Below are 16021 nucleotides of genomic sequence, written 5' to 3'. Positions count from 1 at the left end.
ATGTCACCTTGCTGAGTGCTTTATTGCTTAGCTCTTACTCAGAAGTTGTTTAATTCATTTACTTACCTTTAAAGGTTACTCACAGCTCTTTCTTCTTTTCTTAGCATTATGACCTATCTTAACAGATGCTCACATGCTGCCATATTTGCTTCCAATCATTTTGTATAGTGTTTCAGACTCATTTTAATGTATTTTACACTATATAACAAAATCTAATGCCAGGCATTGGTGGTTCAGGCCTGTAGTCCTAGCTACTTGGGAAGCCAAGATTGAAGGGCATCATATGAAGCCAAACCAGGTAGGAAAGTCTGTGAGACTCTTCTTTCCAATTTTGTGGTGCGCACAAAATACTGTGCACACGAAAAAGCCAGAAATAGAGCTGTGGCTCGAGTGGTAGAGTGCTAGCCTTGCACACAAAAGCTCAAGGACAATGTCCAGATCCTGAGTTCAACAGGATCAACTGTTTTCACACTCTCCCCCCCCCCACCCCGCCCCGGCTCCGAGTCTGAAACGAAGCGCCAATTGCTCACACCTGTAATCCTAGCTACCCAGAAAGCTGAGATCTGAGGATCCTGGTTTGAAACTAGCCATAGCAGACAAATCTGTGAGCCTCTTTCAACTAGCAAAAAGCTGAAAGAGGAGATATGGATCAGCCTAAGGAAAAGGCCAAGCAAAAGTGTTCGATCCCATATGATGAAATATGTGCTTGAATATTATGTATAGTTTCATATAACAAAACCCCATATGATGAAATCTGTGATTGAATACTGAATATAGTTTCATATACCAAAATTTATTGTACAGTTAGCTTCTTGAGAAAAGACTATGTGGCCTATTCTCTTCTCTGCCTCTCCAGAGGCAGCTTGAACTACTTCTGTATCCTTTCCATCAGTATTGCTGTGTTTTTACTTTTATAATCTCCACACTATTTGTGAGTATATATATATATATATATATATATATATATATATATATACAGCATTGATTTCTGTCTGGTATTGTACTGTCATTTTATTCTGCTGTTAGCATTTTAAATTCAATATCCTGCCTTTCAGGCCATCATTATTGACATATACAGACCTAGTTCACTCTATGAGCATTTTCTTTTTTTTTTTTTTTTTTGCCAGTCCTGGGCTTGAGTTCAGGGCCTGAGCACTGTCCTTGGACTTTCTCAAGGCTAGAGCTCTACCACTTAAGCCTCAGCACCACTTCTGGCTTTTTTCTATGTATGTGGTACCGAGGAATAAAATCCGGGTCTTCATGCATGCTAGGCAAGCACTCTACCACTAGGCTAAACTTCTGGCCCCATCTATGAGCATTGTCTATAGCATTGCATTTTCTGACCATCCCACCACTTATTTGAGGTCTGCTTCCTGAAGGGTCTTGATACCATTTCCAGTATCCAAGCAGGACAGAGATAAGAATGTTGAATTGTTCTCTGTAAACACACCTATGATATTTCTTTGCTAGTCAATTGCTTTATCATCAGGACTCAAGTCAGCTGTGCAAGAGCCAGAGTAGCCCTCCTCTGCATTTATTTTACATGCCCTAGGCCTGTGCAAGAAGACCACTCCTGAGTGACCAGGGAGACAGCAATGTGGCCTGAGGCCTCCCACTGTGAGCCTCACCTCATACAGGAATCACCTTACAGATGACTGTGCCTTGGGAAAAGGACTTTCATTATGAGAAAGGATGCTGACTTTTGGCTGATCTAACCCATCCTGGGAACCCAGCCTGTCTGACAATGCCAACTGGAGTGAATAGCCCTTATCCTGCAGGCTTACCTGCTGCCACCTAGAACCTGCTCTATCAAGACAGATTCTGAAGGCTTCTTAAAATATAACTGATACAAGAAGATATTCAGCATCACCTGAGTGCCTGAAGCTAACCCCAAAGAACAGACACATGCAAACGAAGGAGGTACCCTTTATTCTAGAACAAAATATTGTGCACACTGTCATGTCTGAAACCTGACACTTGTGAGGGTCCTCAGTCACACTACCCCCCAGAACTAGGGAGAGCCTCATCCAGGCAGGGGCACAGATGGAGCCAGCTCAGGGAAGCTTTCTATCCTACCTGCGTCTATGCAGCATCTCAGCTGATAGAAAGGGGATCACTTCTCCAAGGGAATTCTCAAAGGGTGAGCTCTCACTTAACTGGGGTCCAGGAAAAATGGAGATCCCCAAGGAGGCCTGAGACATGCAGGCAGTTGGGAAGATATAGAGACCACAAGTAAACTGAGGCTGTGGGTGACACGGTTTTAGAGCCATAAGTTTAGGTACTGGAAGGATGTAAGCTGCCCAAGGTGATATCAAAACAGATTATTGCTGCCACCTTATGGTGAAACGCAGAGAAACTTTTTCCTCAAGAAAAGGGAAATAGGAAAGTGGAATAAGCCTGACCCTGGTGGCTCACACCTATAATCACTGAGGAGTGTGAGATCTAAGGGTTATGGTTCAAAGCCAGCCAGGGCAGGAAAGTGGTTTATCTCCAATAAATGACTCAGGGAATCTGGAGCTCTGTGGCTCAAGTGGTAGAGCACTAGCCTAGAGCAAAAGGAGCTGGGGACAGCAGCCAGGCCCAAAGTTCAAGCCCCCAGGCTGGCAAAAAGAAAAGAAAAAAGAACAATGGAATGCAGGGTTGGGTGAGTTCCAGTGAGCCAATATTAAGGTGGGGGACAGTTTTAGCACTTTTCAGCTGGGTTTGGCCCTGGCACTAACCCTCCCTGAAGATCATTTTGCAGGTAAGGACACTAGCTTCACTTAGCCTCCCACCAACCCAGCCATGGTCTGCCTGCCTGCCTGCCCATGGGACTTTCATACAAGTAACACATCTCAATTTTATCAGCTTTTTATTCTCTAATAGTTTGTTACTCCTGGACAAACATAATTTTCCAGTCTCACAGACAAAACAAAAGTAGGTTTAAGCCAGTTGTCACTGGCTCACACCTGTAATCCTAGCTACTCAGGATGCTAGTATCTGAGGATCATTGTTCAAAGCCAGCTGGATCAGACTCTTGTCTCCAATTAGCCTGCAAAAAGGAATGAGTAGAGACGTGTCTCAAGTGGTAGAGTCCTAGGTGTAAGTGGCAGGGGTGTGAAGCCCTGAGCTCAAGCTCCAATATAGACACAAACACCTCCCAAGAAGTGTTTTCAACAACACTGACTTTATTCTAGGTTGGGACTTCCATAACTTACATTCTTTTATAGTTTCTCCCCTTAAGAATTTGATAAGTTTTCCTTCCCATGATTACTGCAAGCTAAGGAGATTATTGTTTAAGGAGTGGTAGTTATCCTTGGAAGTCTTGATTTTATCATATGTGAGCTCTTTATATCTGTCTAGATGGACCAGACCAGCCAGGAATTAAAAGCCTAAGAAGCATTGGATGCTTCACTGTATATATTGGCTATAAGAAGACTCTTGAGAATACCGTTTTTAAAAGAATAGGTACAGGGGCCAGGAGTTTGGCCTAGTGGTAAAGTGTTTGCTTAGCATGCATGAAGACCCGAGTTCTATTTCTTGGTACCACATCTATAGAAAAAGCTGAAGGTGATGCTGTGGCTCAAGTGGTAAAGCTCTAGTCTTGAGAAGGCCCAAGGTCAGTGCTTAGGACCTGAGTTCAAGCTAGGACTGGCAGCAAAAACAACAACAACAAAAAATCAAGTTACAAATGACCAAAAATATATAAATGTTCAACAATCTTAACCATAAAGGAAATGAATATCAAAACACAGAAATTTCAGGCCAGGAGTTTAGCCTAGTGGTAGCGTGTTTGTGTAGCATGCAGGAAGACCCAGGTTCAATTCCTTGGTACCACATACATAGAAAAAAAGCCAGAAGTAGGGCCAGGAGTCTGGCCTAGTGGTAGAGTGCTTGCCTAGCATGCACAAAGACCCGGATTCAATTCCTTGGTACCACATACTTAGAAAAAGCCAGAAGTGGTGCTGAGGCTCAAATGGTAGAGTTCTAGCCTTGAGAAAAATTCAAGGACAGTCCTCAGGCCCTGAGCTTAATCCCAAGACTGGCAAAAAAAAAAAAAAAAAAAAAAAAAAAAGCCAGAAGTGGCGCTGTGGCTCAAGTGGTAGAGCTCTAGTTTTAAGAAAGCCCAAGGACAGAGCTCAGGCCCTGAGTTCAAGGCCCAGGACTGGCAAAAAAAAACAAACAACAAACACACAGATTATATCTCACCCCTGCCAAAATGACAATTTTCAAGAAAACAAATAACCACAAATATAGTGAGAAACCCTTGTAAATTAGTAGAGTCACTATGGAAAATAACATGGAGGCTCATTAAAAAATACTAAATGTAGCTGGAAGCATGGCTCAAGTGGTAAAACACCTTCCTAGTAATCCCAAATCCCAATACTGGAAAGAAAAAAAAAAAGAAGAAAATTCATCATCAGCAACAACCAAAATAACCCCAAAAGTATGTATTAGCACTCCTGGATATATGCCAAAATGAATCAAAGTCATGAAATAGAGATACCTGTACACGTGTGTTTATAGCAGTACTAGAAAAGTTATGGACTCAGTCCAGATGCCCATCAACAGATAAATGGATGAGGAAAAACATACACACATGCATACACACACACACACACACAATGGAGTATTATTTATCCACCAAAAGAATGAAATCAGGTCATTTATAGAAAGAGATCATCATGTTTAGTGAGATAAGCCAACCTCAGGGGTTTTTCACTCATCCATGGAGGCTAGACTGAAATAATACTAGTAAAAATAATTATAGTGAGAATGATGATGATGATGATGATGATGATGATAATGATGATGATGATAACATCAATAATCATAATACAATTTTGGAAGAGGAACTTTTTGATTGTGGGTACCAGGAGGAGCAAGGACCAGAAAGGAGAATGATAACAAGTGAATATGACACCAGACACCAGTGGCTGTAATCCTAGCTACTCAGGAGGCTGAAATCTGGGATCATGGTTCAAAGCCAACTCCAGCACAAAAGTCCTTGAGACTTTATCTCAATTAATCACCAGAAAACTGGAGTGGTGCTGTGGCTCAAGAGGTAGAGCACTAGCCTTGAGCTGAAGAGCTCAGGGACAACACCCAAGCCCAGGGGCAGGGCGGTATTCTTGAGTTAAAGAGTTCAGGGACAGCACCCAGGCCCAGAGTTCAAGCTCCACAATCAACCACAGCAACAACAACAAAAAATGAATGACTGAAATTACACACACACACACATACACACACACACACACACACACACACAAGAATATCCATGTATATATTTTACATATGTGTGATAACAGCGTAATAAAACCCACTAACTATGAAAAAGAGGTGGGATTGAGAAAGAATAATAGAGGTGGTGAAGTTGACTGCATGTATGGCAAGCACGCGGGTATGAAAACAGCACAACAAAACTAGAATAGTTACGCTAAAGAGCAGTGCTCAAGACTAGTGTTTAGTGGATTTCCGCTGGGGAGTCTTACAACTGACTTTAGTCCATTTGGATGATGAGATCATGAACTTTTTGCCGGTGCCATGGTCACCTTTAGGTTTGAATGGTGAAATTGGATTTGGAGAGGCTAAGGTAACAGGATGACACTCTGAGAAGCTCTGGAATGCCCTGAGTGCCCTGGCACTTAGGACCTGTGTCACTGGAGCTGGGAGCGAGAGGAGGCCCTGAGACCCCTGCTCTAGCTTCCAGCCTGCTGCAGGCCTGGGGATATGACTGCCTTTTCCCTCCAGCTCCTCCGTGGGGTGACATGGCTGGGGAGGGTGGGGGGGTGGGCAGGCGCTTCAGTCCCTGGAGGCCCCCCGGGCGGTTCACCAGGGCAGGGCCGTTCACCAGCAGTTGGCAGCACGAGCCGCGGGTTCGTCGCTGGCTAAGATCCAGATGGGCCCGATGGGGAATGCTGGGGGGCAGCGCTCAGGCCTGAGTGGAACCCGGGCCTGGGCGCTGCTGGCTGTGCTGCTCAGCCTGGGCCTTCAGTGGTCACACGCCCATCCCATCCAGCCCACGTCATCCTTGTCAGAAGGTAAGTGGGCAAGGGCAAGGCTTGGCCCCAGGTGTGGGAGACAGGTCCCAGTTACCTGCCAGCCTGCATGTCTCTTTTCCCCTCTGAGTACTAGGCAGTTGGGAGTCCTGGGCCTTTAGATTTGGGTGTGGGGAGCCATGTTGGCGCGGGGAAAGGGGTTCCCTCTCTCCTGCCGGCTCTTGTTGGTATCAAGCCCCAGTACTGAACAAGCCTGGCAGGGTGGAGACCACATTACTCTTCACCGCTCATGAAGCCGGGAGCGTGGCCCAGTGGTAGAGTGCTCGCCTGGCATGCACCAAAGCCCTGGGTTCGAGTCCTTTGTACCATGTACACATACAAAAAGAAAGAAGTGGTGCTGTGGCTCAAGTGGTAGAACACTAGGTTTGAGAAAGCTCAAAGAAAGTGTCCAGGCCCTGAGTTCAAGCCCCAGGACTGGAATGAATGAATGAATGAATGAATGAAAGATATTCCCTTGGGCTGATATAAGAGAAGGTCTTGAGCCTTAATATCCTTTGGTCAGCCTTTTGTTTCTGTGTTTTGAAGCAGGGTTTTAAGCTCCCTTTAAATAAAATCAGGTTTGAGAGGAGATTAGCCCAGGATGCTTGGCCCAGCCTGGACCACTGCTTCCTGGGGCCATTTTCCTTGGAGATGGCCTCAGGCTAATGTACCCGATCTCCCCATCCCCACCTCCCAGGAAGCACTCTGTCACCAGGGAAATGTCACTTCCTCTTGGGTCATACATCCATGGATTTATATTCCCTGCCAGGAAGAGACTAGAATAACCATGGTGTCCTCTGGATCCTACCAGTGATGATCTTTGGGGCTGCCAAGGGCAGGTATTCTAACTGCAGGTATCTCATGATTGGGTTTGTCTCCACAGTCTGTGGCAGGACCCCGTTTTACGGAAAGATCTTTGGTGGTCAGAAGGCAGCTCCAGAGCGCTGGCCATGGCAGGCCAGTCTGCTCTTTCAAGGCATTCACATCTGCGGTGCAGCCCTCATCGACAAAAACTGGGTAGCTTCTGCCGCCCATTGCTTCCAGAAGTACGTCATGCAGGGTCCAGGACCTAGCCTCTAGGAAGGGCTGCAGGAGAGAGGCTCAAGGTGGGATGAGGAGAAGGGGTGAAGGGTGCTCCGCCTTTGCCTTCCAGGCCCCCATGGGAATCCTCATGTTTAAATCACGACTTTTGAGTCAGTGTGACCTGGAACACCAGCCCTGCTAATCACCTGACTCTTACCCATGTCCTGCCCACTTAGCCCCTTCAAGAAAGTGTAGTGGTGAGACTGCAAAACAAGCTTGAGTACCAAAAAGGTCCCACTTCCAATCCGTTGTTTTTATCTCCCATGAACACTAGAAATCAGAAAGCCGTCCCTCCTCAGGGAACCTTTGGTGACAGATAATCCCAGATGTTAGCAAGCTGCTTAGCTCTTGAATCTGTCCTCTCATTGGACACTCATATTGTACAGGCTCCATTCATATACTCAGCACCCATAAGGGGCAGACCCTTTGCAAACTACCTGTGAGAAAAATACAAGACCCAGCTGGAAGCTTCTTGTCCCACCAGGAAGGTGAGGCATAGACACAGCTCCAGTGGTCAGCTCTGATGGTGTGTCAAGGGAGCTGCATGTGGTCTATCCAGAGCAAAGACATCAATTAGGTGGTCCTTAGGGTCGCAGAGTCAGGTTGTGTGGAGTCAAGCTGAGATGATCACAGGCGACGAACGTGGTCTTGCAAGCAGCTCATGTGCAGGAAACAGGAACTGTCCATGGACTTTTCCATATCCCAGAAGTACTTGCTGAGAACATTGTGTTTGGATGGAGGGCAGCCCTTTTTGAAATAGGTTGCTGGACTGGAAAGGAGGTCTTGGAGAAGACCACTGGCCCTTAAGAGGTCTAGTCAGGACTGTAAAGGAACCAAGTCTGTTTTCCTCCAAGATAAGTGGGTTCCATTTGTTGTACCCTCAAATAATTTTGGTCTAGCAATACGATTCTCTCATCCCTGCATTCTGGGTAAGCTAGAAAATCCAACAGAAGTCCTCAAAGGATAAATGTCCTGAAGTGGTAGACAGCAATCCATCTCACTGCAAGAGAAAGATGGTGATGGTAATAGGGAGGGAGAAATCACTGACATGGTGGGATGGGGTGGGGTTGCCTGGTGTGTGGGTGGGCAGTCAAAAAACCAGGGCAGCACTCAGAAAAGACATCCTCCAATAGGTCGAAAAGTCCATCTGACTACCGGATCCTGCTAGGTTACAACCAGCTAAGCAATCCCACCAACTACAGCTTGCAGAAGACAGTGTATAAGCTCTTTGTCCACCAAGACTATGACAAGTACTCCCCGCAAGGGAGTGACATTGTTCTGTTGCAGCTGCATACACCTGTGGTGTATAACTCCCACGTCCTCCCAGTCTGCATCCCAAGCAACACCACGAAGCTGCTCCCAGATAGGGCCTGCTGGACAAGTGGCTGGGGGATGGTCACCGAAGATAGTGAGTACACAGGCACAGGGCAGGCAGGGATGGAGAGGGCAGAGGCTGCTGTGAGTCCTTTCAGTCCTTCCAAAGCTTCTTGGTTCCCTCAGTCCACGGTTCACAGAACTCTTTTATATGTGCTTAGTTTTCATTATTATTATTATTATTATTATTATTATTATTATTATTATTATTATTTAGTCAAACAAAGGTTTCATTCAATATATAAATTTATTAGTACAATGCATATTGGTCAGTGCCCCCCCTCCATTGTTTTCCTCATCTCTTATTTTCTTTCCTTCTATTTATTTATTTATTGCCAGTCCTGGGGCTTGAATTTAGGGCCTGGGCACTGTCCCTAAGCCTCTTTGTGCTCAAGGCTAGCCCTCTACCATTTGAGCCACAGCACCACTTCTGGCTTTTTCTGTGTATGTGGTACTGAGAAATTGAATCCAAGGCTTCATGGATGCTAGGCAAGCACTACCACTAAGCCACTTTCCCAGCCCCCATCTCTCATTTTCTGATTGGAAATTTGGACTCTAGCTTAAAGCTATTCAGGATTCTAGGAGCTATGAGTATGGTGAATACTCTCTAACTCTAAGGTTCCATAAGGCTCTCACTCCTGGAAGGCCTCCTGAAACATGACTTCATCTGCATGGCCACAGATGGCACTAGGTGTTCGAAAGGGACTGAATATAGACCTCAGAATTGAGACAAGCTGTGCAGTTAGCTGATGATCTCATGTACATGTGCACCCCATAAGTTAGAACCAGGGACTGTTGACTCATGCCTGTAATCCAAGCTACTCAAGAGGCTGAGATCTGAGGATCACCATTCAACACCAGCTCTGTCAGAAAGTTTGTTAGTTGTCTATCTCCAAGTAAACATCAAAAAGCTGAAAGTAGAGTTGTGATTAAAGTGGTAGAGTAGAAAAGCTAAGGGACACTGTCCTTAGTTCAAGAGCCTTAGAACCAGTACAAAAACAAAGCCAAAGGGCAGGGAGTTTAGCCTACTGGTAGAGTGCTTGCTTAGCATACCCAAAGACCTGGGTTCGATTCCAGTACCACGTATATAGAAGTGGTGCTGTGGCTCAAGTGGTAGAGTTCTAGCCTTGAGAAAAAAGCCCAACGGCAGTGCTCAGGCCTTGCGCCTAAAGCCCAGGTCTGGCAAAACAAATAATCCATGTGTTCTACTAACAGTATGTCAAATGGTCATGATAAGGGAGGGTGGTGTACAAACTTTAATCTTGTCATTATTCCCTAAATGATAGAATATAATGACTGTTTGTATAGTATTGACCTTGTGTCAAATGCTCTGAATCTGTTGATGACTTAAAATACAGTTGTTGGGTTTTTTTTGGTTTGGTTGGTTTTGTTGTTGTTGTTGGGCTTGAGCTCTGGGCCTGGGCACTCTCTTGGAGTGGCTAGATTTGAACCACAGTCCTCAAATCTCAGCCTCCTGAGTAGCTAGGATTACATTCTTGAGCCACCAGAGCCTTGCTAAAATACATAGTTGTTTGTTTATTGTGCTTTTTTTTTGCCAGTCCCCAGGCTTGAACCCAGGGCCTGAGCACTGTCCTTGGGCTTTCTCAAGGCTAGAGCTCTACCACTTGAGCCACAGCACCACTACTGGCCTTTTCTATGTATATGGTACTGAGGAATTGAACTGGGTCTTTGGGAATGCTAAGCATGCACTCCACCACTAGGACAAACTCCCAACCAAAATAGGTATTTTTAAAGCTATGTGTTTGTTGTCCCCTTTTATTTTATTTTCTTTCTCTTTTTTCTGTTTCTCCACCTCCACCCCATGCTAACCTTAAACCATCTGTGCCTCTTACGTAGCTAGAATTGCTGAGTGCCCTTTTCAGTGCACTTGTCCACAGGTCTTCCTCGCCCCTCCATCTAGAGACGTACTCTCCATCATGGAGTAGGCTGTACCTGACCTGTCAACTCTTACCACAGGAAACCTGCCTGAGCCCAGACAACTGCAGGAGGCTGAGTTGTACCTCATGGAAAACATTTACTGTGCAGCCTTTTTCCCACCTCTTGATCCCAGCACCCCTCGGCCTTATGCTGTGAAGGATGACATGGTGTGTGCTGCGAACTTCAGGCATGGACTATCCATCTGCCGAGTAAGTATGGCTGGCTCATGCTCTCCAACCAAATGTGGCTTCCCTTTCTGGCCCTGGGCCTTCACCCTCTGTCTTCTCTGGGCCCTATTCGAGCCCTGCTTTTTCCTGAGCCTACCCCAGCCTGAGATGTCCAGAACCCTAAAGACCATCGTTTCATCCAGTTTCACTGACCTTTAAGAACTATAGCTGAGCTGGGTGCCCTCATACTTGCACGTTCTGAGGCTGAAAATGGGAGGTTGAAAAGTTTACAAAACTCAACTTGGGGCGATCATGTCTGCTGTGGATTTCAGTTTTTCTGAGTAATACTGTGGTTTGAAATCAGGGCTTTGGGCTTGCTAGGCTGGCACTATACCACTTGAACCATGCCTCCCCCCTACCATCCCTATATTTTGTTTTGTGGTTTATTTTTTAGTAAGGGTCTTACTTCCCACCTGGGCACCTACCTGAGCTTGGATCCTCCTATTTTAGTTTTCTTGTGGCTTTTCACTTCAAGGCTTATACTCTACCACTTCACTACCACTTGAGCTATACCTCTACTGCCGGCTTTTGGATGGTATATTGGAGATAAGGATTTCATGGACATTTTTGCCCCTGCTAGCTTTGAACAGTAATCCTCAGATCTTAACATCATGAGTAGCTATGGCTGCAGATCTGAGCCTCAGTGTCCAGCTGACTTATCCATTCTTTTTTTTTTTTTTTTTTTGCCAGTCCTGGGCTTGAGCTTAGGGCCTGAGCACCGTCCTTGGACTTTCTCAAGGCTAGAGCTCTACCACTTGAGCCTCAGCACAATTTCTGGCTTTTTTCTATGTATGTGGTACCAAGGAATCGAACCCGGGTCTTCATGCATGCTAGGCAAGCACTTTAACCACTAGGCTAAACTCCCGGCTGACTTATCCATTCTTATGTGGGTAGTATTTTGGATTTTCCATTTGAGATGTTCACAGAGGGCATTAGTGTGAACATCCTGACATGTGTGCTTTAATGCACATCGGTTGACTTTTTGGTTGCAGTAGAATTGTCATGCCATGAAATATGCACTTGTTCATCTCTTAAAGATTGTCCAAATAGCATTCTTGTTGGATCAATTTGCACTCCCATCAGCAGTAAATGTGAATTCAGGTTCTACATTTGACACTAGTAATTTGGGGGATCCAGCATTTTTATTTTATTTTTAATTTTCATTTCACTGGTGATTAATGAAGATAAACTTTTTTCAAATGTGTTTTTTTTTTTTTTTGCCAGTCCTGGGCTTGGACTCAGGGCCTGAGCACTGTCCTTGGACTTTCTCAAGGATAGAGCTCTTCCACTTGAGCCTTAGCACCACTTCTGGCTGTTTTTTTTTCCTATGTATGTGGTACCGAGGAATCGAACAGGGTACTCGTGCATGCTAGGCAAGCACTTTAACCACTAGGCCAAACTCCCGGCCCCTCAAATGTGTTTTTTATGTGTGAAGTGTATATATGCAAGATGGTTATTTGTTTTTTTTTTTCTGAGTAAGGACTGATTGTATACCAAATCACAGAAGCTCTTTATATATTAGGGATATGACTCCATCATTTGGCATATCTATTAAGAATGTCTACTCTGTGAGAGCTTTACATTGCATGATGGAAAACTAAAAACCAGAAAGCAAATAGACAACCCAAGATGAAAGAAACTGACCATCCAGGTGCTTGTGGTTCACGCCTGTAATCCTAGCTCTTCAGATGGTTGAGATCTGAGTATCACTGTTCGAAGCCAACCTGGGCACAAAAGTCCTTGAGACATTTATCTCCAATTAACCACCAGAAAACTCAGGCCCAGAGTTCAAGTCCCATGACTGACCCTCCCAAAAGAAGAATGAAAGAGAGAGAGGGGGGGGGAGGGAGGGAGAATGAATCTGACTATAGTTAAGTTTGGAAAGGCCTTGACTTTTCTTTTTTTTTTTTTTTGGTGAGTCTTAGGGCTTGATCTCTGGGCCTGTTTGCTGTCCCTGAGTTCTTTGGTTCAAGGCTACCACCCTACCCCAGAGCCACAACCCCACTTTCTGTTTTCTAGTGATTAATTGGAGATAGGAGTCTCTTGGTCTTTAGTACCCGGCTTTGAACAATGATCCTCAGATCTCAGCCTCCTGACTAGCTAGGATTACAGGCAAGAGCCATCGCACGCTTGGTGAGGCCCTGAGGGTCTCCCAGGCACCCTTGTGTTTCCTCTTCTTTCTCTTATGCATCTTTGCTCTTGCTTTTCCTCTCTCCTTGGTTGTCTCCACAGGTTTTAGAAACAAATCATGCTAACCTCTGTCATGAAACACATTGTGTGCATACTCTCCATTCTGCACAGCCCTCTCCCAATTGTCCATACCTTCTTTTCATCAGGCCTCACCACTGGAATGTCTAGGTGATTTCTTCCTTGCTTCTTTGACTCTTGTCCTCATCTCAGCTCACTTCAGCTGACTTCTGTGCCTATTCTCCCTCAGCTGCTGTGAGGTTTTCTGTGTCTCTGGCTCTCTTTGCTCCTCTTCTGGATACCAAAAGATAGAAGCATTTCATTCTTGATAACAATTCATCCTACTCCAGTGCCTGACACATGCAGTCCCCTCCCTCTGTACTGTTCCCATTTGGTTCCAGCTCCTCACCAGGCCAGTCCCATGTAGCACCACTTGCTGTTGATCTGTGATAGGCCAAGAATATGACCAAAGGTCACAAGCCAGGTCTCCAGGCTGACCATGGAGACCCTCGAAACTTCTTCCCCCATGTGGATGGGAGGACAGAGAGCAAGTACTAAGTTCCTAGAGTCCCTTCTACACACTGCAGTTCTGTGACTGCCACCTACGGTGCTTTCCAGGGTTGCCTCAGGAACATTATGGAGTGGGTCTCTACAATCCATATCCTGGGAGACTCCATCCTACCTGGACTTTTTAAATTGCTCAGATGATTCTTAGGCTCTCCTGGGATCTGCCTTGTTCTCTCTGTCCTGGATAAGGATCTGTCTTGGCTCCACTATTCATGTCTTCTTTCTCTCCAGGGAGATTCTGGGGGTCCCCTCGTTTGCCCAGTGGATGGCTCCTGGTATCTGGTGGGAATAACCAGCTGGAGTGTGCCATGTTATCCCCCAGTCGTCACTCCTAGTGTCTTCGCCAGAGTTTCCTACTTCTTCGACTGGATCCAGGATAAAAAACAGAATTCAGATGAACCTGAGTTTAGTAGTATCCCTCCTGAGCAACCACCCCCTTCCCTAACTGACTCTCCTAACCATGGCCTCATCCTCAGGCCAAGCATCTGCCTGATCCTGCTGTCTTCGCAGGGCCTCCTGCTACAGCTGCATTTGCTTAGGAGTCTGAGATAGTCACAGCATCCAGATGTCCAGCCTTCTCCTACAAACTTTGCTGAGTACTGTCTTTCGATGATTCTATATCTGGGCTCCTTTGTCCATCTGAGATCACCTCTGCCCAGACCTGACAAAATAAACAGCTGAAACAGCTTCTGCCTTCTGTTTATGACCCATCTGCACCATCTCTCATGCCCTGTTGGGTTTTTTTTAAGTTCTCCAGTATTGGAAGACCATTCTTCTCTCTGAGGAAGGATAGCTAAGAAGACAGAAGGGTATTTGAGCTGCCTGTGTAAGAGTTGGAGCTGGTTTGTTCTCTCTCCATAGTTGGGCCTTGGAGAGGCCCAACTCTTGTCCTTAAGGAGGCTTCCAGAAGACAAGCTTAGGGCCTTATCACATGTTTTCTGAAGCATGTTCAGGTTAGCTGTGAGGAAGTACCAACCAGGCCCTATGCTCACAGAGGGGTTACAAGTAAACTGTGAAAGGCCTGGAACAATCCTCAGATCTGGAGTGCAGAGCATAAAGTAGTCTTCAGAGTTCTGCTCCAAGGTCAGCACTCAATCTGCTACATCCTGTACCCACCCCTCCCCTGCCTCCATAACCTCAGCTCTGAATCCTTGTGGACTTCCTTCAGCCTGTGTGAGCAGAAACCTGGCAGATCTGGGACTTTTTGACCTAGCACTTAACTTCCCCTTGCAACCTGAACTATTAATAATAAAGAAACAGTCCCTAGTCATTGCAGACTTACCACTAAGTATTCTGAACAAATTCTTCCCAGTTCTTTTGGCACCTACATGGCCCAGACCCTCATAATCAGAAGACTCTCCTGGGTTCAAAGTCCTCTGCTGCTAATGGGGAAGGTTTCTTCTCCAGTGTAGAGCCTGTCATCTTTTCCTATGACCAACTTAGATAGCTAGCTATGTCAGTTTTAAATCGATGTAACAAAATATTTGAGGTAGTCAACTTGTAAGGAAGAAAGGTTTATTTCACAGTTGGGAAGGTTTCAGTCCCTGATCATCTTCTTATATTACCTGGTCCATGAATAGAACAACACATTATAGTAGAGGTATGTCCATGTCATGGTGGCCAAGAAGCTAAGTGAGAAAGAACTGGGATCCTAATAGCTCCGTAGATGACACATCCTCAGTGACCTAATGTGCTTCAACTAAGCCTTACCTCCTAAAGGCTCCATCACTTTTCAAAAGCACTGCAGGCTGATGAACAAGTCTTGGTATTAGCTATCCCTTGTCCCTGCTGCCACTAACCTTCAATCAATGGGGGCCTCCATGGCTGGGCTGGGGTTCTGTCACATGAGAAATATTCTTTGTCCACCACCTGGCATGTTTCTATGTAGAACATTGAGTTAGGTAACTGCCTATGTGAACTGAAAGCACTATGTCTGTAGTGAAGAGACCCCCGACTGTGAGAACGCTGTGCTGGTAGATAGGTGAGGACTATGAGCCTTAGCCACCTTTTGTTCCTTTCAATACATTTGCTTCCACATTCTCAGAGAATGTGGGCTGCTAGAACGCATGCCTGACTTTATTTCTGTTACCAGGAAGACACCTCAGGGCTCAGTATTACCAACCAGGTTCAATTGACTGTTCTAGATCAAGTACCCAAATCAGAATAACTTGTGTCCTCTATTTACTGTGTAGGAATGCTGCGTGCAAATAGAGCACACAGATTGAGATGGATGGGAAGCCCTTTTTTTCCCACCCAGTGCAGGCAACTCCAGGAGCTTAGGTGCTGTCTAACTTTCCCTATGAAGCAACCCCTGAGAGGCTTTGGATGGCCTGGCCCAATGGTGGCCTAGGATTCACTTTAGAAAGCAATAAGGAAAGATTCTAAATAGCAAGACTGGCATCAAAGAGGAGAGAAAACTGCAGGGCTAGTGAGCCTAGAGCCAAAGAGCAAGCTGGGAGTCCACCAAATTCATTATCAGGAGGTTCAAGCTTGACTATGCTGCTGGCTCACTCTCCAAGCCTTGCTGAGTAGTAGAGGTGAAAAGGAAACGTGCTCTTCAAGTCTTGAGGGGCTGTAGCAGACAAGAAGAAAATGTGGTCCTCACAAACTAACCAAAACTGGTGATGA

At 45.6% G+C, this 16021-nt stretch overlaps 1 protein-coding gene across 1 annotated transcript; it reads left to right on the top strand.

Moving 5' to 3' along the window:
• Positions 1–5859: 5859 nt before the first annotated feature.
• Positions 5860–14080, top strand: LOC150056559 (serine protease 40-like). Its single transcript, XM_090342468.1, has 5 exons — positions 5860–6020; positions 6901–7063; positions 8234–8508; positions 10452–10621; positions 13625–14080. The coding sequence occupies exons 1-5, from the start codon at positions 5879–5881 to the stop codon at positions 13943–13945; spliced, it is 1071 nt and encodes a 356-aa protein (XP_090198594.1). The 5' UTR covers positions 5860–5878; the 3' UTR covers positions 13946–14080.
• The last annotated feature ends 1941 nt before the right edge of the window (positions 14081–16021 follow it).

This window comes from Megascapheus bottae, chromosome 12, assembly GCF_031878675.1.
Source record: "Megascapheus bottae isolate mThoBot1 chromosome 12, mThoBot2.hap1, whole genome shotgun sequence".
Lineage (NCBI taxonomy): Eukaryota > Metazoa > Chordata > Mammalia > Rodentia > Geomyidae > Megascapheus > Megascapheus bottae.
The sequence above is the reverse complement of the archived record's forward strand: the minus strand, read 5'-3'. Positions and strand labels throughout refer to the sequence as shown.